The sequence below is a fragment of the Lynx canadensis genome, chromosome A2 (assembly GCF_007474595.2).
Source record: "Lynx canadensis isolate LIC74 chromosome A2, mLynCan4.pri.v2, whole genome shotgun sequence".
NCBI lineage: Eukaryota > Metazoa > Chordata > Mammalia > Carnivora > Felidae > Lynx > Lynx canadensis.
The window spans coordinates 103,626,576-103,651,221 of NC_044304.2; the positions used below are offsets into that span (position 1 = coordinate 103,626,576).

General features: G+C 36.3%; 1 protein-coding gene across 6 annotated transcripts in view; it reads left to right on the forward strand.

Annotated features, from left to right (window-relative positions):
* PHF14 (PHD finger protein 14) overlaps positions 1 to 24,646 on the forward strand; it is a 217,538-nt gene that overhangs the window by 10,949 nt on the left and 181,943 nt on the right. For all 6 annotated transcript variants that reach the window (XM_030308019.1, XM_030308020.1, XM_030308026.1 and 3 more), the window contains exon 4: positions 5,674 to 5,818. In XM_030308019.1, the coding sequence (XP_030163879.1) occupies positions 5,674 to 5,818 (145 nt within the window). The remainder of the gene's footprint in view (positions 1 to 5,673; positions 5,819 to 24,646) is intronic.

The window sequence follows — 24,646 nt, forward strand, 5'->3', positions numbered from 1 at the left end:
AGACAGAGCATGAACGGGGGAGGGGCAGAGAGAGAGGGAGACACAGAATCGGAAGCAGGCTCCAGGCTCTGAGCCATCAGCCCAGAGCCTGACGCGGGGCTCGAACTCACGGACCGCGAGATCGTGACCTGGCTGAAGTCGGACGCTTAACCGACTGCGCCACCCAGGCGCCCCTATCCAGTTTATTTTTTGATTTGATTTGATTTAGGCTTTACCCAGTTTATTTTATAGTATTTAGTACTCAGTCTCTCTCAAGTTAGTAAGTTTACCTTTGGCAGCATCACTTTCTTACATCATTTTTATTAGTCTGACGTTCACAAAAGTAGGCTGGCTCACGACAGAGGCAGAGTTAGATTTATGGTAAGGTGTGGAAAATACCAGCATATGTTTAGAAATTTGCCACATAGAATGTATACGTTATCTACTTGTTAATAATCTTCAATACATAACATATTGCTTAAGAGGTTGTAGACTGTCCTTTATGGTACATTGGAAGGCCACATGTGCTATTTTAGTTTTTTTTTTTTCCTACCAGAAGAGACTTTAAATAATGGGACTTTATATATTTAGATTAAGTCCCAAAGAAATGAGATTCCAGAGTATTTCTTGGAAATGTGCCTCAATAAAATTGTCAAGAAGTTGCTTATAGTAGCTAAATTAATTTCTCTTGTGTTAATTTATGTTAATTTTCCTTTTGCTCTACCCCCTGCAGAGATGTGGAAGAACTGATAGAAAGTTTTCCCTTGATAATATTCTACCTGAAAGCTTGGTGACTATTTTTCCCCAAGACTCTTCAGTAATTTTTGATAATTCTATTTCTATTTAAATGTTACTCAAGTTAGATAAAAAAAATTAATAAGAACTAATCAATGGAGATTATTATTTTATATTTCTGAATTTCATGTTTATGTGCTCTTGATTTTGTAAAAATGACGAAAGGTAATTCTTATTGCCTATGGCCATTGTTTGTATCTTAATCTTCCTGGTTATTTTAGGTAGTGATACCTTGGCAAGTATCTGTTAGTTAATACATATATATTTGATTATATTCAGAAGTTTAATTTTTCTCTGCTTTTATTTTAAGTATTCAAATATTACTTTTTGGTAGAGATATATTTAGTTTATAAGCAGCAAACTTTCTTAGCTGCTATGTTAAGTACTTTTGTAGGGAATTGATGTTGGACATCCTGTAAATGATGCCCAGAAACTTTAATAATTTTAAAGTTTTTTTTAGGGGATTTTGATTGGGGGGGGCTGGGGACCTTTTATAACTACTGACTCTTCTTTTTAATGTTTATTTATTTATTTTGAGAGAGAGAGTACGAGCAGGGAGGGGCAGAGAGAGAGGGAGAGTGAGAATCCTGAGCAGACTCTGCACTCTGGGCACAGAGCCTGACCTGGGGCTTGATCTCATGAAACATGAGATCACGACTGAGCTGAAACCAAAGAGTCGGGTGCTTAACCGACTGAGTCACCCCTGTACCCCTTACTATTGACTCTAAAAGCCTTAACATACCTTTGCCATAGGCCTTGAAATACTCTAGAACAGTGGTTTTCAAACTGTTTTTTTTTGTCTCAGAACCCCTTTATGCTCTTAGAAAATCATTGAGGACCCCAATGTAGGTTATATATTTTGTTATTTACCATTTCAAATTAAAACTCAGAAATTTCAAAAAATAAGACATGCAGAAGCACACCAGTTGTCAGATTGATGACCCTATCCCATGTTATGTAGTTCTGGAAGACTACATTATATAACCATGAGAGAAAGTGAAAAAGGCAAATAACTTTAGTATTGTTATGAAAATAACCTTTCTCTTCTGGACCCTATGAAACAGAATCCCACAGACCACACTTTGAGAACTAACGTTTTACACCTGGGCATTTGGTAAACCTGCAATTTTACATATGGGCACTTGCCTTTGCCTGTAACATTATGACATTTTTGAACTTAGCATGGTTTAAATAATCCCCTTGGAATATGGTTATATGTCTTCTTCAGACTTTTATCTTGATGCTTTTAGATTAATTTATATTATGTTGCTTTTTGGTTTTCTGAAGTAAATCTTGGTGATGGGTGTGTAGCATTTTCAGAGAATGGTTCCCATTTTTAGGACTTTGAAGTGAGAGCTTTCGTTGAGAATTAATATTTGATAGAAAATCATATCATATTTCAATAGAAATTTTCAGGTGAAAGTTTTTTGGTTTCTTTTTATAAAATACTCTTATGTTAAATGGATTAGATTAGATGTTAAATGGATGTGAAGAAATGGCAATTGTCATCTGACTTTGGTAATTAAAAATTTTGCCAAAATTTATAAAGAGCTCCTTCTATTTGGGGCTTCTGACTTATTAAATATTAAGTGCCTTTTTACACATTTCAATATAAAGCAAACTGCTTTAAAACCTAAAAAGACAGTTTGTAATATTGTATTTTATTTGAGATTCTTGAGGATTTAACTTCCTTAAAAAACTTAGGGGAAGACCTATTGCTCAAACTCTTTGGTATACTATTTTTTTTTCTCATCTTGAGAACAAGTGGATTCTTTTAATTCTAGTTTTACATGAAGTGTGCTGGAATTCCCGTAAAAAAAAATTTTTTTTAACATTTATTTATTTTTGAAAGACCGAGACAGAGCACAAGCAGGGGAGGGGCAGAGAGAGAGGGAGACACAGAATCTGAAGCAGGCTCCAGGCTCTGAGCCATCAGCACAGAGCCTGACGCGGCACTCAAACCCATAAACCGTGAGATCATGACCTGAGCCAAAGTCGGATGCTTAACTGACTGAGCCACCCAGGTGCCCCTGGAATTCCCTTATATTAAACACATAAAACTTAGATAGAATTTATCTTGTATATATTATTTATAAGCATCTATGTGGAATACATATATAAATGAACACTAAACATATTTTAGAACCCATTGAGAACATTGGGCAGTATTACCATTTTAGGTGTAAATTTTAAATCCCAAGGGTAAATGAAATAATTTACTCTAAATAGTCATTGAATTATTACTACAGTGCCCCATTCTTAATTACCATTAGATTCCATTATTCTATAATATTAAAGTTATATCCTAGGTGATACTCTTGTGCCATTCCAAACCTACTTTCTCAATTACTATTTTTATGTAAAAATCATATTTTCAAAAGATATATTTTTTGGCAAAAACTTGAGCCTAACTATCTTGTCCAGAAACTTGAAAAATGATACACATCTTCAGAAGTATGCCAATAAAAATTGATACTAAATTTGCTTTTTATTTGATCACAAGTGTTCTCAACCCATGTTTGATGTATTAACGACAACGTGGAGCATAATATTTGAAGAGAATATGTTGCTTAGATTTTCCCACTGAAGCGTTATCTGTCAATCATTTGGTAGGGCTCCAGTTCCCCTTCATTACTCTTGTCTTTGAAATACATTTCTGGTAAGAGTCTCAAATGATGGGGATCAGGGGGCCAGAAATACCAGTTAATTTTGATTTTTCTGCCTCTAAATGATAATTTGTGTGGAGAGAATTTGGTATAGATACACAATTGAAACATTTACTGTTTTTTTTTTTTCTGAGCAAAATGGAAAAATAGGAAAATAATAGAATTAGAGCTACCTATTAGTGCTAATTTACTTGTTTCCCACATGGGTAAACCTTTTTTCAAGGGCTCATTAGTTGTTGTAATTCCACCAGAGAAGTATTGGCAGCACCAATACTGTCAATCATCAAACTCTGGTTTCTGGTTATTGTCTAGATCTTTTTCTAGTCTATGATTTTTTTAACCTAGATGTGGTATTTTGGGTAAAAAGTCTTTTTTGGACACCATAGGAAAATATTTAAAGTAGCAGTGCTCACTGAAGCTTACAACATTTTGGGGGATTCCAAGGAAGATTCCTCAGTATAATAAATGGTCAGCTCATATTCCTCTTCTTGAACCACCTATAAGAAATAGGAAAGGAGAATGAGAATGAACACTTATTGAGTACCTCGTTTGTCTTGGGAACATTGTTACCATACAGTTATCTTGCTAATTTTCACAACAATTTCATCAGGTAGGTATTATTTTTGTGATACCACTTTACAGATAAGAAAACTACAGCTTCGAGGTTCAACAGTTATTAAGTAGGAACTGAGAATGAAAGCCAAGAACATTGGGCTTTAAGTCAAATGCTGTTACATTGGAAGCGTGGCTGATGGAGCGAGAATCTGGGTAGATTTTTGTTTTGTTCAATGTACCAAACTACTATAAAACGTGAGTTTTCTTTTTAGGAAGTATTTCCTACTCATGTCCAAAGCCCTCAAACTGCTTTGGCTTTGTAACAAGGAGGAACAAAATACACAGTTTTCTTAAGTTTATTTATTTATTTTGAGACAGAAAGAGAGAGAGGGAAAGAGAGTGAGCTTGAGTAGGGGGCAGAGGCAGCGAGCAAGGAGATAGAGCATCCCAAGCAGAGATGTGGGGTTTGAACTCATGAAACCATGAGGTCGTGACCTGAGCAGAAACCAGGAGTTGGATGCTCAATCGACAAGTGCCCCCAATTTTAAAGTAGTAAGATTCTCAAGAGAAGTGACACTGCCTCCTTGTTGACTTTTCCTTCATTTCTGATTTGTTTTACAGATCAGTTGCAATTTAGATGTATAACACAGAATTGAAAAAAAAATGTTATTGATTGTGACATTGAAGTATCATACAAATGTCATTTACAATTGCTATGAAATGATGACTGTAAATGTTATCTGTGGTTATTGGTTTAAAGGAATATGAAAAAACATGGTTAGGTTTTTAAAATACGTAGACTCAAGTGCTGTCTTATACAATGCCCAATCTGGTGATATATGATAAGAATCATTGTCTTGTTAACCATTTAAAGTTTAAATCTGTAATGCAGTTTAAATTAGACAGGTAAACTCTTCTTTAATTTTATCTTTATATTTATTATGTCTTCCTCCTTTTATATTATAATTAGCTCCATATCTTTATTAGTTTACACTAGATCTTTCTTGACACGAACCTACTAGAGTACTCTCACTCTTTAGCAACTAGACGATCTGGATCCTTTTTAGATAGTTTTCTGTCTCTGTATACACAGATATGTCTATGCAGGCTCTCTTGGATCTGTCATCCAGTAGTTTGATGACCCTGGAACTTCTGAATTCCTCAGCAGTTAAGGAGTGTAGAGTCTGTAACTATGCCATCACATACATATTTGCTTATGTGTTATCTTGAATTGATTTTTTTTCCTGTTTAACATATGTGTGTCTTGTCTCCCTTAAGGTAAGAGTATAAGCTTCCAAAGTATAGGAACCCTGTGTTAAACTTTTTAAACCCGTTGTACGGTTAATAATTACATGTGAGTTAATTTTTCCTTTCTCCTAGTTTAAGGGGTCAGACAATAATCTGGAATGGCAAAGCAGATGAAGAGTTGCATGCTTGCTTTTTCATTTCTTAAAGGAGAGAGAATATGGGACTTGTAGAGAAAATGAAAAATTAGAGGGTGCTTTGAGGGTCGTTTGACAAAGAGATGGGTTTTCAAGTGTAATATGCTTTGAAATTACTAAAAGAATGGAGAATGCAGCATAATTTTAGAAATCCATAAAATAACTAAGTGGGAATTTTATTTATTGAAATTATCTTTTAATTTAAACGTGATTTTTCTGATATATTTTAATATTAGGACTCGCTGATTCTTGAGAAGAGTCAAAACTGGAGTTCTCAAAAAATGGACCACATTCTGATTTGCTGTGTTTGTCTTGGAGATAATAGCGAGGATGCTGATGAAATAATTCAGTGTGACAATTGTGGCATTACGGTCCATGAAGGTAATTTTGTTTTGTTTTGTCTCCTTGTTGAAACAGCTAATTGACACTGAATTTAAATGAGTAAAATCAGGTCTTTTGCATTTGTACTGTTCTAAAGTTCTACAGTCTTTCATGGTGTTTCAATTGAAGCGACATCTCAAATCCTCAATGTATGAGGGTGTTATTTTTCAGATTATGTTAATTTAAAAATGTGTTTTTAAATGATTGAAATAGAAATATTATATGGAAATCATAACATTTATTTGAAGATCAGTGTTAAAATATTTTCATTCTTGATGGCATTTATTTCTAGTTTTTACATGAAATTTAGATACAGAAAAAAAGTCTGTTTAAATACAGGAAAAAGTCTAGTATGTTAGTCTGGGAGAATGTTATTTAACATTCTGGGATGCCTGGGTGGCTCAGTCGGTTGAGCGTCCAACTTCAGCTCAGGTCACGATCTCAAGGTTTGTGAGTTTGAGCCCCGCGTCAGGCTCTGGGCTGACGGCTCAGAGCCTGGAGCCTGCTTCCGATTCTGTGTCTCCCTCTCTCTCTGCCCCTCCCCCATTCATGCTCTGTCTCTCTCTGTCTCAAAAATAAATAAACATTAAAAAAAAAATTTTTTTTTTAAATTTTTTTTTTTTTTTAACGTTTATTTATTTTTGGGACAGAGAGAGACAGAACATGAACGGGGTAGGGTCAGAGAGAGGGAGACACAGAATCGGAAACAGGCTCCAGGCTCTGAGCTGTCAGCACAGGCCCGACACGGGGCTCGAACTCACGGACCGTGAGATCATGACCTGAGGTGAAGTCGGCCGCTTAACCGATTGAGCCACCCAGGCGCCCCCCAAAAAAATTTTTTTTTAAAAATAAAAAGTTATATTCTAAGTCTAGTGATACATAATTTCTTCTTTCCTGGTTATAATTTTCAATTTTAAACCAGTATTTATAGAGATTGTCTTTTTTTTTTTTTTTTAAGTTTATTTATTTTGAGAGAGAGAGGGAGAGAGCACGAGCAGGTGAGGGGCAGAGAGCGGGGGAAAGAGAGAACCCCAAGCAGCCAAGCAGGCTCCCTGCTGTAGCACAGAGCCCAGTGCAGGGTTCAGTCTCAAGAACTTTGAGGTCCTGACCTGAACTGAGATCAAGAGCCCCCAGGCACCTCTAGAGATTATCTTTTAAGATCTGAGCTAAGAGTGACTAACTATAATATATTGAGAATATTTTTGCCCATTTTATTTTTGAACCTTTTTCATTAATGTATTTGTTTTTTCACTTATTTTTTTTTTAATTTTGACATAATTTCTGACTTATAGAAAAGTTATGAGTACTACAAAGAATTCCCATATATTCTTCACTCAGATTTCCCACATGGTAATATTTTGCTATTTTATCTTCTGTCCTGTAGCAATTTTGTTTTGAACTCTAGGAGGATAAACCGTAGACATAATGTCCCCTTCTACCCCTAAATACCTCAGTGTGTACTTCTTAACAAGAGCATTTTCTTACCATCCATGTAATTATCAAAGTCAGGAACTCAGCATTGATTGAACTCTATGTAATCTACTGACTGTTTTCATGTTTTGCCAGTCATCCCAATAATGTCAGTTAGAGCAAAATAAAATCTAGGATTATGCATTGCATTCAGTCATTATGCCTATTTGGTCATCTTTAATCTAGAACATTTTTGAGTCCTTGTGTTTCCTGCCACTGGCATTTTTGAAGAATACAGGCCAGTTCTTCTATAGAATGTCCTTAATACTATTTTTTTCTTATCTTTTCTTATGGTTAGATTCAGGTGACATGCTTTTGGCAAGAATGCCACAGGAGTTGTGTTCTCATTGTATCATATTAAGAAGCATAGAATATTTATTTTTCCAGTTATTGGTGATGTTACTTTGATCAATTGGTTGAGACAGTGTCTTCCAAGTTTCTCTGTGGTAAAGTTGTTATTTCGTCTTGTCAGCTGATTTTTTTCTATCGGGCCATGACAACCACAGAGCAGTTTTTCTGTGGCCTTGCCTTTACCTGCTCTTTTGATGTTACAGCCCTCCTCCCAAATAGTTCTGGTATTCGTCTGGGCCTATGGGACCTGCAGGGTCTGTGCTTCTGTGGCCAGTTCTCTTGCCTTCATATGAAGCTTCCCTTCCTTGCTGCCAAGTCTCAACTATGGAAATGTTTCCTATTACTATTACTCATTCACTTATTTTTTAATAATGTTTATTGAGTATCTTCTATATGCTTGCATTCTATAGGTTTTAGGCATGTAATATAAACATTGAAGCTTAATGTCTAGTAAGAGACAGGCAATGAAGAAATAAAAAAAATAAATATATATCAGGTGGTAGTCTGGACTATGGAGAAAAATAAAGCAGGACAAGGAGTATTGGGAATGCTGTGGATGGGGGTGGTTAACGGGCAGGTGGAAGTTTGCGTTTACAAAGGGTGAAATGGAAAATCCTCTCTGATAAGGTGATATTTGAGCAGTGACCTGAAGAATGTAAGGAAGCAAGTCATGCAACTATTTGGGAAAAGAGTGCCCTAGAAAGAAGCAGTAGCAAGTGTAAAGATCTTGAAGTGGGAACATGGTTGGAGTGTTTATATAATGGCAGGAACTAAGTGAACAAGCTTGCGAGTGGTGAAGGTAGAGATGGAATTAAACCAGGTGAGGCCTTGCAGGTCATAGATTTTATTTTATTTTTTAATTTTATTTTATTAAAAAAAATTTTTTTAACATTTATTTATTCTTGAGACAGGGTGTGAGTAGGGGAGGGGCAGAGAGAGAGAAGGAGACAGAGAAGCCGGAGCAGGGTCCAGACTTTGAACTGTCAGCACAGAGCCCGATGGAGTGCTCGAACTCATGAACCATGAGATCATGACCTGAGCAAAAGTTGGACATTCAACTGACTGAGCCATCCAGGCGCTCCTTATTTTATTTTATTTTAAATGTTTACAGTTTATTTTTTTATTTTGAGAGAGAGTGAGAGCGCGCGCGCACAAGTGAGCAAGGGGCAGAGAGAGGGAGAGAGAGAATCCCATGAGGGGCAGAGAGGGACAGAGATGGAGAGAGAGAAGCAGGGCTCACGCAGTGCGGGGCTCATGCTCACCTGATGCGGGCTTTAACTCACAAACTGTGAGATGGTGACTTGAGCCGAAGTCCAATGCTTAACCGATTGAGCCATCCAGGCACCCCATAGATTTTAGATTTGACTGTGATGGATGTGGGGAGACTTAAGTGAATTTTGGGCAGAGGATTAATATGATTTGATTTATGTTTTGGAAGGATCACTCCAATGATTATTGGGTTGGGAGTAGACTGAAGTGGGTCTAAATTGGGAATCAGGGAGACCATTGCAATGATGCAAGAGAGGAATCGGTTTTGAGGTAGATAGTAGTAAAAATTTGGTTTTAAACTGTCTGGAGTTTAGGTAAGATGTTGGGACCAGAGATAAAAATTTGGGACTTATCAGCCTGTAGATCTTATTTAAAGCTGTGAGACTGGATATGCTATCTGGGGAGTAGTAAAGTGGTTCTAGCACTTCAGAGGAGATGGGGAAGACATGGCCAATGGGATAGGAGAAGAACCAGGAGTACTGTCACAGAAGCTATGTAAGGAAAATGTTTCAAACAGAGAAAGTGAGTAACTATCAAATTCTGGTTTTAGAGTCAGAGGAAGACTATGTCCTGTGGCAAATTATCCTAATGCAATGGTAGACTCCCAAGTATATTGCCAGATAAGCCACCTCAAAGGTTGTGGGAGAAAAGGTTTATGGACAAAATGCTTATATTACATGGTTGGTTGGTTGGTTGGTTGGTTGGTTGGTTTATTTATTTATTTATTTATTTATTTATTACTTTGAAGCTTGTTTATTTTGAGAGAGTGTACGAATGGGGAAGGGGCAGGGGCGGGTGGGAATCCCAAGCAGGTTCCATGCTGTCAGCACAGAGCCCAACATGGGGCTTGATCCCATTAATTATGAGACTGTGACCTGAGCTGAAATCAAGATGCTCAACTGACTGAGCCACCCAACTGCGCCTTACGTGGTTTATTAAATAAGTACAAAATACATGAAGAGAAGCAAGGGGAAAAAAAATGTGATTAGTTAACACACTTATGATAGAGTACAAGTTGGTGGAAGGATCACCTGAATCTTATGGTACACAGAGTTTGTATTGTATGTCCTGGCTCTCTCTGCCTTTTCAGCTCGAGAGCCCGCATAGATGGTACCCTGGGCCAAAGACACACTCTCTTAGATCCAGGGACAAGTATGCCTGGTTATAGCTTTAGTTCTGCAGTTAACCTACAAAATAGTCATGGGCTTTGTGTTTTTAGGCTGTGGACACATGGAGTCAGAATGGTGTCACTGATCGGTGGCCATACTAAGGCCTCATGTATATTGTGTTCATGTCTCATGTGTATTTAGTATATCCTGATTCTTCTTTGTCTTCTCTATACTTAGTAACTAGGTGCCTCAAGAATGTTAAATGTTTCTTGGTCTTTTTGTCCTTTTCTGTCAGTGTGTATGCACATGCTTTACTTTGTACATGTAAGTTTATATCTCATTTTGTTTTTCTGTAGCAGAAATGAATATTCTCAAACAGAACAAAAACAGCATGGTAATCAAGAGTTTACCATTGAATTTAGTCACATGAGCATCAGTGGTTATCTTGATTCAAGAGAGTTCAAGTGGGGATAGAAGAAGGAAAGTGATTAAATGCAATTCCTATGATGACTTTTTATATAAAGAGAAGCAGCAAGATGGGATCTTTGCTAAAAGGGTTATGGAGTTTGAGGGAGGGTTTGTTTCTTCTTATTTTAGGTGATGTGTTAGTTATGTATTTTGTAACAAATTATCCCACAATATATCAGTTTAAAACAACAAACATTTTTTACTTCACACAGTTTCTAATGGTCAAGAATCTGGGGCGCCTGGGTGGCGCAGTCGGTTAAGCGTCCGACTTCAGCCAGGTCACGATCTCGCGGTCCGGGAGTTCGAGCCCCACGTCAGGCTCTGGGCTGATGGCTCAGAGCCTGGAGTCTGTTTCCGATTCTGTGTCTCCCTCTCTCTCTGCCCCTCCCCCGTTCATGCTCTGTCTCTCTCTGTCCCAAAAAAAAAAATAAATAAATAAACGTTGAAAAAAAAAAAAGAATCTGGGCGTGGTTAGTTGGGTGATTCCGGTTTAGGGTCTCTCATGAAGTTGTAGTCAAAGCTGTTGGCCTAGGCTTTAGCCATTTCAAAGCTTGACTGAGGCTGGAGGATCTGCTTCTAAGCTTGTTTAACTAGTTATTGGTAGGCTTCCATTCTCTGGTGGCTCTTGGATGGAGACCTCAGTTCTTCACTGTGTGGGCCTGAGTATCTTCATGACAGGACATTTTTCTTCAGAATGAGTGATCAGAGAGAAAGAGATAGAAGCAATTATATGAGAGAGTGTCTTTTGTAACCTAATTTTAAAAATAAATACTATAATTTCTACATATTGTTCAGCAGACCAGCCCTAGTTAACTTTAAATGTAGGAGGGGACCTTCTAAAATTGTTAATATAAAGGGCACTGATCATTGGGACCATCCTAGAGGCTGTGTACCACAGATGCAGAGATTATATAATATGTTAGTGTGCTATACTAACATGGAAGTGACCAGTGGAAAAGGAGAGTTGATGATCATTTAAGGAGAGAAGAGGAAGGAGTTGCTGGAGCAAGGTTTTTGAGTATAAGGCTAGAGGGGATAGGATCCAACACCAAGTGGAGAGACTGAGTAAATATGAGTAGCCAGAGTAACTGGAGGGAGACGATATATGGATATAGATTACGTAGGTTGTTAGATGTGGTGGTTGGAGCTGTGGAACTTATTTTTTGAATGCTTCTTGTTTTCTCAGTGAAATGGGAAGCAAAGTCATTAGCAGAAGAGTAGAGATGAGGGAGGTGTGGGAGATTTGGGAAGAGAGGTTGGTATAAAATAGTTATTTGGAAGAATGAAATGGACTAGGGAAATGTTTACATAATACTATATGATTGTGTGTGTGTGTGTGTGTGTGTGTGTGTGTATGTATGTATGTATATTACATGTATATTTTATTGCCAGAAAGCTATAAAGGACCACTTGTGATTAGTGGTAATGAATATAAACAGACTAGTTCAACATGGTTGTGTGTATGTCTGTTTTGTTTTCTTCCCTTTTTTTTTTTTTTTCCCTCCCAGCATGTTCAGATTCCTTGGAACAGGTGCAGAATAGGTGACTATCAAAAGCAGCTGCTGTGCGGCTGATGTGTTTGTTGTATTCATCACCACTGTTGATCACAAATATGTTACCATTGCTTATATCCATAAATCTCATTGCTGATGTGTGATGCAGGCATGACCTCTCCTGTTAATGTTGTTGATTTCTCACCATGCCGAAAGCACTATCTCTACTTCATAGGTCATCGGTTTGACCATGGATATATTTTCTAAGGCTGGCACAGTGGTTTTAAGAAATTGAATTGGTTCCTAACATTGAAAAACTGGGATATTTATTTCACACGTTTTGGATTTCAAACTTCTCTTAAAGTGCTGGCAGCAGTATTTCCTCTGAGGGCAACAGTCTGCTAGAGTTGAATAGGGCTCCCTCCTGCTGGTGAAGCCTAGTTTTCTCACCATAATCCTTTCCCAGATCACTTACTCATTTTTGTCAGTTGCTTTTTCCCTGGAGGTATTTGAATGTATAGTTTCCCATCTGTTTTGAGGGTGCTATCTCTTGGTGCTGGTGCACAGACTGCTGAGGCCTTGTGGTCTCAAGGTTGCACAGCTATAATAATAAAGCAATTACTCTTCTAAAGCTCCTGCCTTTGGGACTCAAGCCACTGGGGACCAGTACTATGTACCACCTCTATGTTCTGTTGTCTTTGATTCAGACTTAATGCACCTTGGATTCTTTTTTTTTTTTTTTTCAACGTTTATTTATTTTTGGGACAGAGAGAGACAGAGCATGAACGGGGGAGGGGCAAAGAGAGAGGGAGACACAGAATCGGAAGCAGGCTCCAGGCTCTGGGCCATCATCAGCCCAGAGCCCAACGCGGGGCTCGAACTCACGGACCGCGAGATCGTGACCTGGCTGAAGTCGGACGCTTAACCGACTTCGCCACCCAGGCGCCCCATGCACCTTGGATTCTTAACATGAGTTCTTACCCAGTAGATTCATTGTGCAAACAAATGTAGATTTCTGGAAGGGCACCCCATTAGTACCCTTGACATGCTTAGAGTTGTATTAAAGGTTCATAATAGGACCTGTCCTTCAGGTGAATAGCCTCTTTTATGTCAAATCTACCTTATTTTAAGGTAGTTCTGATTTTTTAAAAATAGCCAAAAACTCTTTCTGAGACAAGGCAGACAAAGATGATCAAGCTGAGTGGTAATTCCATTTAGGTCAAAGCAAGTTGTGTCTGTAGAGTCATGTAGCATATTTTCCTGCATAATTCATTTAACCAACTCTAATGGCAGTTCAAGTTCCAAATGTTCTTAAGTATTTGCTAATGATTGCTCGTTTTTCTTGTAAGACTGAGTCATTAGAATTGGAGACCTATTTTTGTTATGGAAGAAGGAAAAAGAGAAGACAGGAAAGGGAAATTAATGCTCTTGAGTGTGAAGCTTTGTAAGTGTTTTGAGAGGTAGCTAATATGTAGAATAAATAAATAAGAAAGACAATAAATGGGGAAATTGAATACTTTTCTACCTCTTTAGGTGAATATGTTGTGTATTATTGCTTTGTTGGTAGTTTTGTGAATTTTGTGAACTTCAGATAAATTCAAAGTTAAGGTGCAAATTATAAATCATAGGTAAAACATAATTCTTGAGAGGTTTTTTTTTTTTTAATTATGTTACAACTTTTCCCTTCTAGTGTAATTTCCCATTTCCTTTGTTAATGTTGGAGATTGTGTTGTATAATTGTGATTATATTATTCCCTCTTTTTTTTTTTTTTTTCCCCCTTGCTTTCTTACTAGAGTTAGAACTAATAGCTTGAAACATTTCTAGTTTTGGTAATTTTACATTATGTTTTGGCTTAGGGGACAAGTGTGATTAACTATTAATGTATTTTTCATAGACATGAATTAAAGTGATGGTTAATATATTCTAATACAATTCTTATAGGGTGTTTGTCAGTAAACATATCAAACATGGTACTTGGGTCCTTTTTTTTTTTTTTTTAAGAGTATAGCTCTTTTTTTTTTTTAATGTTTATTTTTTAGAGAGAGTGTGTGAGCAGGGGAAGGACAGAGTGACAGGGAGACAGAATCTGAAGCAGTCTGCAGGCTCTGAGCTGTCAGCACAGAGCCTGATGCGACACTTGAACCCACAAATTGTGAGATCATGACCTGAGCCAAAGTTGGATGCTTAACCAACTGAGTCACCCGGGCACCCCTATACTTTGATCCTTTTTAAGTTGATTTCCTATAGGTTATTTGTGTTTGTCTAGTCTAAAAAATTCCTTTACCAGGTAGTATTGAGTAGTATGTTTGAGAAAGGGTTGTTTTGATATGGATATACTCCTCAGTCTCCGTTTAAGTTATTTTTGGTAATACTTAGGTAGTATTAGAAATAAATTATATTGATTAATAGAGCTATGAAGAATTTTTCATCATCACTAGTTTTACCTCAGTGGAGTCTACTAATAGAAAAATAAAAAAAAAAACAAAAACCTTGCTTAATAATCTTTGGTTTGATTTTATCTTCTGGGAAGGAGTAATGATGATAAGTCTCAGTATGATAATATTCATCTTGGTCAACATATATCTTCTGGACCTTTTTTGGGTCACTACACTGTTGCTAGCCCATGTTAATTAGACCCTGAGTTGAAAAAATAAGTCATGACTTGTGACTTGATCCAGATAATTTAGATTTTTTTGTTTTTTTGTCTCTTTCTAGGTGTACCATGTTCTTATTCCATTTTAATTTTGTCTTCCCCTGAAATGGAGTTAGCAGCCTCTTAGAAGTGTCAGTTCTTCACTTATCCTAATAGGAACTTTCATGACTGCTGAATTATTTTCATTTTCAAGGTCTTTCTCCCTGTATAACAATTCTTGCTGTATTTAAAGTTAATAAGTTTTAAAAATGTTCTGCAACTCCTAGTATTTAAATTAAAATGTCACTCTTACCTATTTCAGTAGTTTTTTAAAGCTTTGCTACTCAAAGTATGGTTCATGGATCCACAGCATTAAGCAGTAGCATCTGTGTAACCTGGGAGCTTGTTACAAATGCAGAATCACAGGTCCCTTCTAAATTAGAATCTGTATTTTGACAAGATCCCAGGATGTTTCATACACACATGAAAACATTAGTTCCATTGATAATACAGAGAAGTAGCTCTGCAATGATTACCAGGGTATCTAAACTTTAAAATTTTCAGGGCTACCCTTTGGGCATATTTAGCACCAGTTTATTGAGAAGGCTAAAAGAACGCAATCCCAGGTTGCCTCCAAGGTCTTCATTTTTTGTGAGTCTTTGTAATAGACCCTATAGCAAGCAAGTAGTCATCTGGGAGCCATTTTCTTTGGGCTATGCATACGCCTCCCCCCACCCCCCGCCCCCATTTATTGTTACTTTCAGTTCAGATGCAGTCTGCCAAGGAGAGTCATTTTTACCATAAGCAGTATTTCCAAGTAACACAATTGATACTCTACTCTTTATCAGGTTCCCAGACTAACAAAGGTAGAAACTTAACCACAAGTCAACAGGGGAAAGGGTTAATGGAATCACTTGGGATCCTACCAGTTCTGTCTACTAAGGACTAAGAGAGACAAAGGGCTTTAATGCATGAGTCCCTCCAGGACCCGCCTTCTGTTGACTGTAGCAATATCTATTATGTACATACACCACTGAAAGTATTGCAAGTACTCTTTTGTGTACCCCCACTTCCCCAGTACTAGACTTCCCTGTTGCTGTCTTTGAGTCATGGGTCCCATCAACATTTCTGTCTCTCTAGTATTGCTTTTTTTGCCACCTAGAGAGGATTGAAGGGAGAGATTTGGTGAGCACAGCTTTCTCTATGGTGTTGATGTAAACATTAACTACCATTTAAATAAATTTATTTAAATATTAAATATTCTGTAAATATTTATATTTTTAATTTTTAAAAAAAAAATTTAATGTTTATTTATTTTTGAGGACAGAGAGAGACAGAGCTTGAGCAGGGGAGAGGCAGAAAGAGAGGGAGGCACAGAATCCCTGAAGCAGGCTCCAGGCTCTGAGCTGTCAGCACAGAGCCCATCGTGGGGCTCGAACTCAAGAACTGTGAGATCATGACCTGAGCTGAAGTCGGACGCTTAACCTACTGAGACACCCAGGTGCCCCGATTCTATAAATATTTAAATGTTAAGACTTTGTGCTAGGAAACTAGAGGATGTACCAGATATAGTCTCTGCTGTTTATATATAATAGAGGAAAGAAAACATGTAAAATAAGAGCGAAGAATACAGTTTTATAAATGAATTATAGATTCTGTGCTATGGGTGTATTGAGTGCAACATACCTTATTGGTAAATCTTTGTGAGTTGTGAGTCAGTTGCATGTGTTCTTTTTGTAACTGAACTCAAGAGGTTTGTTGTTTGGGGTGCATCAAATTGAACACAACCCAAGGAAGGGTTGGAAGCATTGTTATTGTTACAAGTAAGGGAACAGGAAGATAGCTCTCTAAGTACTGTCTCCCATGGGGTTAGTACAGGAAGCTTTTATTTAGCGTATTAGGGAGTACTGTAGGGAATTTACATAGGTGCTTCTGTTTCAATTGTACATGCTTAACATGTCGACATGCTGGTGCATACATCATGTGTTCAAAAAATGGCAGAAAGCTCCGCCCATAGGAGGAGATTTTAGTATAACAGTGAGTGAAGGGTAACTTTAAGGTTACTTCAGGAAGCTTCGGTGCAGGTCCTCAGCACTGAGGAGCAGTCAGGTGAGACACACCTAGCAAGGGGCTATCAGGTGAAACACCTAGTTAGGTATCTCCTTGGCTGGAACTGTTGGTTCGGTAGACCGAAACACTCTCCTTCCCTGCTTTTGTCCCTTCTCCTTCCCTCTTTCTCTTATAGCTTTCAGCTCTCTTATTTGAGTAACTCCTGTTGCATCCTATCATTTTGATATGCAAAGAATAGGCTGCTGATCCTTGCACTAAAGTATATATTTCTGAATATATTGTATTTAGCTTATTGCTTTTTATTTTTATGAAATTTTAAGGTATTTATGAATTTTACCACATTTTATACTATTAAATTCATTTATGGACTGTTAATGCAAATTTTTCTTTGCATTTAGAAATCAGTTTTACATGGCTCCTTGCTTTTCAGCATTATGCTACTTTTCATTAAAATAAGCTCATCAAAGCAGAGATTACTTTGTATTCGTATAGACAAGTTGTATTTCTTGTGAAAAATATTTTTAGGACAGAATCATTAACCTTGTTTATTTTTAGAAATGAGTGTTAGGGGCGCCTGGGTGGCGCAGTCGGTTAAGCGTCCGACTTCAGCCAGGTCACGATCTCGCAGTCTGTGAGTTCGAGCCCCGCGTCAGGCTCTGGGCTGTTGGCTCGGAGCCTGGAGCCTGTTTCCGATTCTGTGTCTCCCTCTCTCTCTGCCCCTCCCCCGTTCATGCTCTGTCTCTCTCTGTCCCAAAAATAAATAAACGTTGAAAAAAAAAATTAAAAAAAAAAGAAATGAGTGTTAGACAATTTAGAGATATTTTATGTACGTATAGTTTTTATTATTTAAAAATTCTTTTAACGTTTATTTATTTTTGAGAGAGAGAGAGACAGACAGACAGACAGACACAGCAGGGGAGGGGCAGAGAGAGAGGGAGACACAGAATCTGAAGTAGGCTCTAGGCTATGTGCGACCAGCACAGAGCCTGACGCAGGGATCAAACTCATGAGCTCTGAGATCGTGACCTGAGCTGAAGTTGGACTGAGCTCAACCGACTGAGCCATCCAGGCACCCCTCTTATTTATTTATTTTTTTTAAAGAAAATGTGAAGTAAAACCTTGATGAATTTGTGGTTGTTTATCCTGTGGTAAAGAATCATGGCAAATACTTTTTGTTCTATTTGTTGCCAGCTACATGAATTAGGGATAATATGTTGTTTGGAGATAGTCTTGAATGATTGAAGCCATTTTACCTATATAAGGATTGGAATCTGAAAATATCTTGCTAACAAGTACCTGTGTTTTTTATGTAGTCAGATTCTAAATCTCCTGCATGTTTTCTGTTTCTCCTGTGGTTGTGACTGATATTTGGGTGGTGTACAAAATACATATTAATGCTTTTTAGAATAGAGATAATCTATTTAGTTATCTGATGTTCTTTCCAGTGGTCTCAGATTTCATTGTGGAAAAGAATCACCTGAGGTGCTTGTTTAAAACAGATTTCTGGTTTCTACTCCTAGAGACTCTGACATAATAGGCCTGGGGTGGGACTCTATTATCTACAGTTTTAAAAGGTAACCTCAGGATTCTCCTGCAGGAGGTGGGGACGATCATCCTTTGAATGATATTGGTTTAGAAGGAAGTAAAATTTGAGAGAGAAGGAGAATGCATAGTTGGATGTCATGCTGGAGTTTAGCTGCAGGTGTAGGTCATGGCAAGGAGCCAGGGCATTGTAGAATAAAATACACTTTCTCATATAAGGCAGGTAACAGACTCACCAAGAGATTTTTAGAAATTTAGGCTTTTTATTTATTTATAGAAATGGTTGGGAGCAAGCATAGAGAGGAAGAGATAACGAAACTCTGAAAACAAAAAATAATGGTGTCTAAGCCAGTAGAAGGTTGAGACTCGAGGCAGATGGGAGCTAGGGTGTTAACTTCTAAACAGATGTGCCTCTTCTTGCTCCAGCTCTCCTACTGTCTTCAGGGCTAATTTTTCGGAAATGCCTATCTGTTCATATTATTCCGTTTAAAATCATTTTGTCCCACTAGAATAAAGTTCACACTCACAGCAGGACTCTTTTAGATTCCATAACCTGCCAATTTGAATGACTTGCCTTTCCAATATTAGGGGGCTTTCACATATGCTCTACCCTCTACCCAGATTCCTTATGTTCTATAAATACAACCTAAATGTAGAGGTGTTAAATGAGTGTTACTGTCTTATGTTACTAGGAGATTTGAAAAATTATTTTTATTAAAATATTTCTTATTAAATATAAGTAACATATAAATATGTACAGAAATTGCAAACATAGAAGTACATAAAGTAAAAACAGTGAACTACTGTTCTTCATCTGAATTTTGCTTCTCTTTGCATAGGAAATCACTAATTAATTTGGTCTGTATTCACACCAATCCCTCTCTGGTAGTCTAACTCCCCTACAGGTGCTATTCATTTAACTTTGTTATATTACATAAATACATTTTCATTGTAGAACATATCAGTATAAATGAATATCTTCCATACCACATAGAGATAAACATACTTAAAACTTTGGCGTGTGTTCTTCCAGACTTTTCTTGCTTTCTCATGTGCATACAGGTAAACACATTAAAAAAAAAATTTAATGGGGTACCGGGGTGGCTCCGTTGGTTAAGCATCTGACTTCAGCTCAGGTCATGATCTCCAGTTAATGAGTTCGAGCCCCATGTCAAGCTCTGTGCTGACAGCTCAGAGCCTGGAGCCTGCTTTGGATTGGATTCTCCCTCTCTCTGCCCCTTCCCCCGCTCATGCTCTGTCTCTCTCAAAAATAAATAAACGTTAAATTTCTTTTTTTTTAATTTAATGGCCAGTAATATGCAAACTCTTCTTGTGACCTCTATACCTCTGTTACCACTGTGGTACTGTCCTACTCCCTATCCAAGATCCATCCATGTTTATGCGTTGCTTTTTGTGTCTTAGTCTCTTTTAATCTAAAACACATTTTAGAGTCATTCATGACCATGTGTTGAAGAATCTAAGCCATTTTTTAGAATAACTTGTAGAATTTCCCTCAACCTGGATTTGTCCTTTTTTGATTTTTTGTTTTTTTTTCCCCTCATGATTAGATTCAGTTTAAACATTTTTTGGTAAGAATACTATGTTGATGATGTTTACCACCACATGAAAAGAACTATGATGCCAATTTGATGGTAGTTAAGGTGATGTCAACTAGAACTCTCCATTTTAAAACCGTTTGTTTTTCTTTTGGTAATTAATGAGTAATCTGTGGCATAACAAGTTGGAGACTATTAATATCCTATTCTCCAATAATCTTTTGCATAGTGGCATATGAGTTCTTGCCAGAATCATTTATTATGTATGTAGCTGCAAGATGGGGTTTTTAATTTTGTCATTCCTCTGCGTTTATTAGGCAGCATTTGTTTTGTGGAGAATTTCTTCTCCCATTTTTCCTTTTCATTATTACTATGTTCTCATCATCTATTACCAGATTGTTCTTTCTGATGGTTAAATTGTCCAGATTTGACCAGTGGGAGTCCCTTCACTCAGGCTCCAGTGTATATATGTGAATACACATATCACTTATGCATTTGCTTGGCTCTGTCTCTATCTAAATAAATGGTACAAATACTGTGGACTTTTTTTCCCCTGTGACTTGTCTTATTTCACTTATTTGTTAATCTGTTAATATTGAGATTCTTTTTATGTGAGTACATATGGATACATTATTCTTTTTAATGTATGTAGTTATAGAACTGTTCAACGATGTCTTTATTTTTCTTTTTGTGTCTAGTTTTTTACTTATATTTAGTACTAGCAAGTATGTGTCATACATATTCATGTAATAATTTCTGTGGGATAGATTCCTAGAAGTGAAATTGTTGAATCAAAAGATAAGTATGTTTTGGGGCTCCTGGGTGGCTCTGTCAGTTAAGCATCAGACTTCGGCTCAGGTCATGATCTCGTGGTTTGTGAGTTCAAGCCCCGCGTTGGGCTCTGTGCTGAGAGCTCAGAGCCTGGAGCCTGCTTTGGATTCTGTGTCTCCTTCTCTCTCTGCCTCTCCCCCACTTGTGCTCTGTCTCTGTCTCTGAAAAATAAATAAATGTAAACAAACAAAAAAGATAAGTATGTTTTAACTTTTAAAAAGAATTGCCAGAATGACCTTCAAAAACTGTACTTATTTATATTCTTAACAATAGTGTACAAACTACTTGATAACACTGCATATTAGTAAATTTTATTTTAATCTTTTGGAGACTCTCATTTTATTAAAATATGCGCTCACCTTATGAGTGAGGTTTGGTATCTTGTCATTTGCATTTTATTTTCTGTTACTTGCTGTATATTTCCTTTGTCATTTCTTAATAGGTTCTACTTGTCTTTTTCTCATTGATTTACTGGAATTTGTTTTATTGTTAATCCTTTGTCCTGTATGTGTTGCTAATATTTTTGATTCTTGTAAATGTTTTTTCCACCCTTTCCAGTGCTTGTTAACTTTGTGGTATTTTTCAATGTTAGAATGTTCATTTTTATACAGTTATAGCTATAAATCTCTCTGTACTACTTTTTAAGTTCCAGAATGAATTTTTATATAAAATTAATCCAGAGAAAGGGAAATTTTCTGAAGTATAATGGAAAGCTAGTGTTGCTGGGTTTTTTGTTTGTTTTAAATTCAGGTGCCTAAGTGACAAACTTCTATATTATAATTCAGCCATGGATTTTTTTTTCCTTAAACACTCATGGTTTAAACAGAAATTTCCTGAATGTTTCATTTTTGAGAAAACTGTCCATCCTGATATAATACACAGATAGTAAGTAAAATGTAGAACAGAGAGAAGAAACATTTCTAATAGTCCTAATATCCAGACAACCATAGGTTAGTGTTTTGGTATAGTTCCTTTATCTTTTCTTCTAATTTTTCCTCTTTTTATTTTTCGTCTTTTTTTTAAATATACTTATTCTTAAGCATAATTAAGAGAAGTGTTTAAGTCGAGATTTTGCTATAAGACAGTACTTGAAATATTGCTTATAAAATGTGTAACTGTCTGATTGCTTTTCAGAGTACTCTCTTCATCCAAATATAGATGAAACTCTTTTCTCTATGAAATTGAAGAGTTCCAACTAGTCATTTAGTATAAACACCTTTGTGACAAGGTCTTATAACTGACTTGTAATAGTAGGTACCCCTGAGTGTAATGTCAGTTATCCTGATACACTGATTGTACTGTGTGTGAAGAAAACTGTCACATATGTGTCATATAGTATGTGATAGAGCATTAGGTAATGCACTTGGCAGCAGTTACCTTAGGCTTAGCTGATGCATTAAATGAGATACGGTCTACTAAGAGATGTTTTCCCCCTGTTCATTTTCAGTCTGTTGTCTTTTAACTAGCCCTAGACCATTTGTATTTCTTAGTATATGCAAAGATATATCCTTGTGAATGTTTATTGGGTGGTAAAGTATGTTCAAGTTATAACCACTTGAACTTTGTAAGTCAGCAAGAACTTTGGTTCTTTTATGTTTTGTCATAGGTATCACACATCTTTTCTCAAATAATAGTATTACTGAATTTTTTTTTTCTTTTAATAAAAATCTGAGGTCTTAGTGATAGGATGTTAAGAACGGAAAAAATGTTTTAAAATTTTAAATGACAACTTTTGGGTTCCTATTTTTTTTCTTTCCATACTGAGAGATAATTAGGAGAGATATTATTGAATACATATTTGCAGATCAGTTTAACTCAGTCTCAGAGATGTGGTTTGTCCAAAGTTACATAGTTGGAAGTTGGAAGACTGCAGGTCTTCTGCTCCCCTGGGAAAAGTTGAATGGAAAAAAAATCCACTGGATTATCCATACCCGTGTATAAATCAGAACAATTGTAGACACATTTATATTAGTTTTCCTTAAATACAATTTGTGTAGGTTTCATGTGTTGCTCAGAGGTTGATCCTAATTAGATGGCCATAGAAACATGTTTTCAAATTCTGAATGTCCAAACATTTGAAAACATGAAAAAACTATATGAAATAGGTTTTATATGTCTATTAATTTTAAGTGTTTACCCAAATGAAAAAAATTCTCTGCACTTTAGCATCTTCTACTCAGAATTACATAGGTAGAATTACATAGGTAGAATTACATGTTTTATGGTAGTTTCTATTCTGTTTTGTATAGAAGAAAGAAAAAGATCTTAAAATGTGTTTAGTCATTGGGGCACCTGGGTGGCTTAGTTAAGTATCTGACTCTTGATTTCTGTGGCTCAGGTCATGATCTCATGGTTCCTGAGATTGAAGCCCTGCCTTGGGATTTTCTCTCTGCCCCTGCCCTGTTTGTGTGCGCACACCTACATGCGTTCCCCCTACCCCCCTCTCTCTTTCTCAAAATAAATAAACTTCTAAAAAATGGATTTAGTCATTAATTAAAATGGATTAGAGTGGACATAACATGTTAGAACTTTGGTCAGTAAACCCAATAGGCATGGCAGAGAAATACTGGAAAAGTGGCAGGTGAAGAACTCTATAAATCTCACAACATACTGTGAATCATCTTATTGAAGCTGAAGAAGAAATACGCACCTGCTGGTTGATGTTTGAACTTACATAGTACCAATCTTCTAGGTTACAGAACAGGAATTGCCAAGGATAATCCTTCAAAAATTATTCTTGAGGTTGTTAGTAAGTAGGTGGCTTAATCTCTGTGCAAATTTTTGTTATGTGTGTAGAATATTCTTTAAAAAATAGAATTGAAATTTTCTGTATTCTAATCGCAGAAATTTTCTGTGATTTACCTTGATTTTGGTGAATGAAATGAATAAAATAGATAGCCCCTTGGGGGCTTTGTTATTTTGGTAATCGCCTACTTTGTGTGAATGCAGATGAAAGAATTTACTTCAAAGGAACATTATTTTATAAAGAAAATAGATTCTTTCCTTGTAGTATTGTATAACCCTTTGAAAAAGCAGATTATTTTTTATTTTGTTTTTGAGTTTGCTTTGAATACAATATTTTGTTTACTGTTGCCTTTATTGAAAAATTTTATTTTATTGGTGACAGTCAATAATAACTGCTCTCAAGAAGAAAATTATATTTCCTTTTCATTTTAGGGTTTGCCATCTAAAAAATGTATATCTAAACAGAAGTGAAGATGATTATTACCAACCACAATTTAATGATATTAATGAGTTTTTATTTCTTGGCTAATCTTATGTACTGTAGTCTGGGTCCTTAGAAATCTTTTCTTTGGCATTCTTTTGCACAATTTTCAGATCATGTTAAGGTTCCTGGTTAACATGATTAACCTTATGGTTAAGGAACCATAAGGTTCTGCCTTTATGCCTTTGAATAGCATAAAGGTGACAATTATGGCATCTGCTTGAGGCAGCTTATATAAGTCATAGTTGTAAACCAACTTTTTAGTTTTCTGCCTACCAGCCTATTTTAATTATAATCTATATTCAGTTTTTAGCATTGTGTAAAATACTTACATATGACTATTGACTTATTAATGACATCTAGTAATTTAATGACATCTAGTAAATTATTTTCTTTTTATATCCATATTTTTTCCTTTTTAAAATTTAAATATTAAATACAGTGCAGTATTGGTTTCAGGAGTAGATGAAATTATTTTCTACTTGTGTATAGTTCTTTCTGGGTGATTTAATTCAGTATTTATATAGTTATTTATTTTAATTGGCTATCTTTGGTATTTGTGAAAAGATACTCTCTAGTTTAGGCTCCTATTATCTATTTAGTGTGTAACCAGGTCAGATAATCACATCTTATACTGCATGCATATAAACTTACCTGTGTGCTAAGTCTTGAGTCTTTTGACATACGATCATTGTGTATATATGCTTCTCATAGTGGTTTTGTTTTGTTTTGTTGTGTGTATGTTTTTGTTTTTGTTTGTTTTTTGTTTTTTTAGTTTATTGGAGGTCACTTTGGATGCCCCTTAAAATT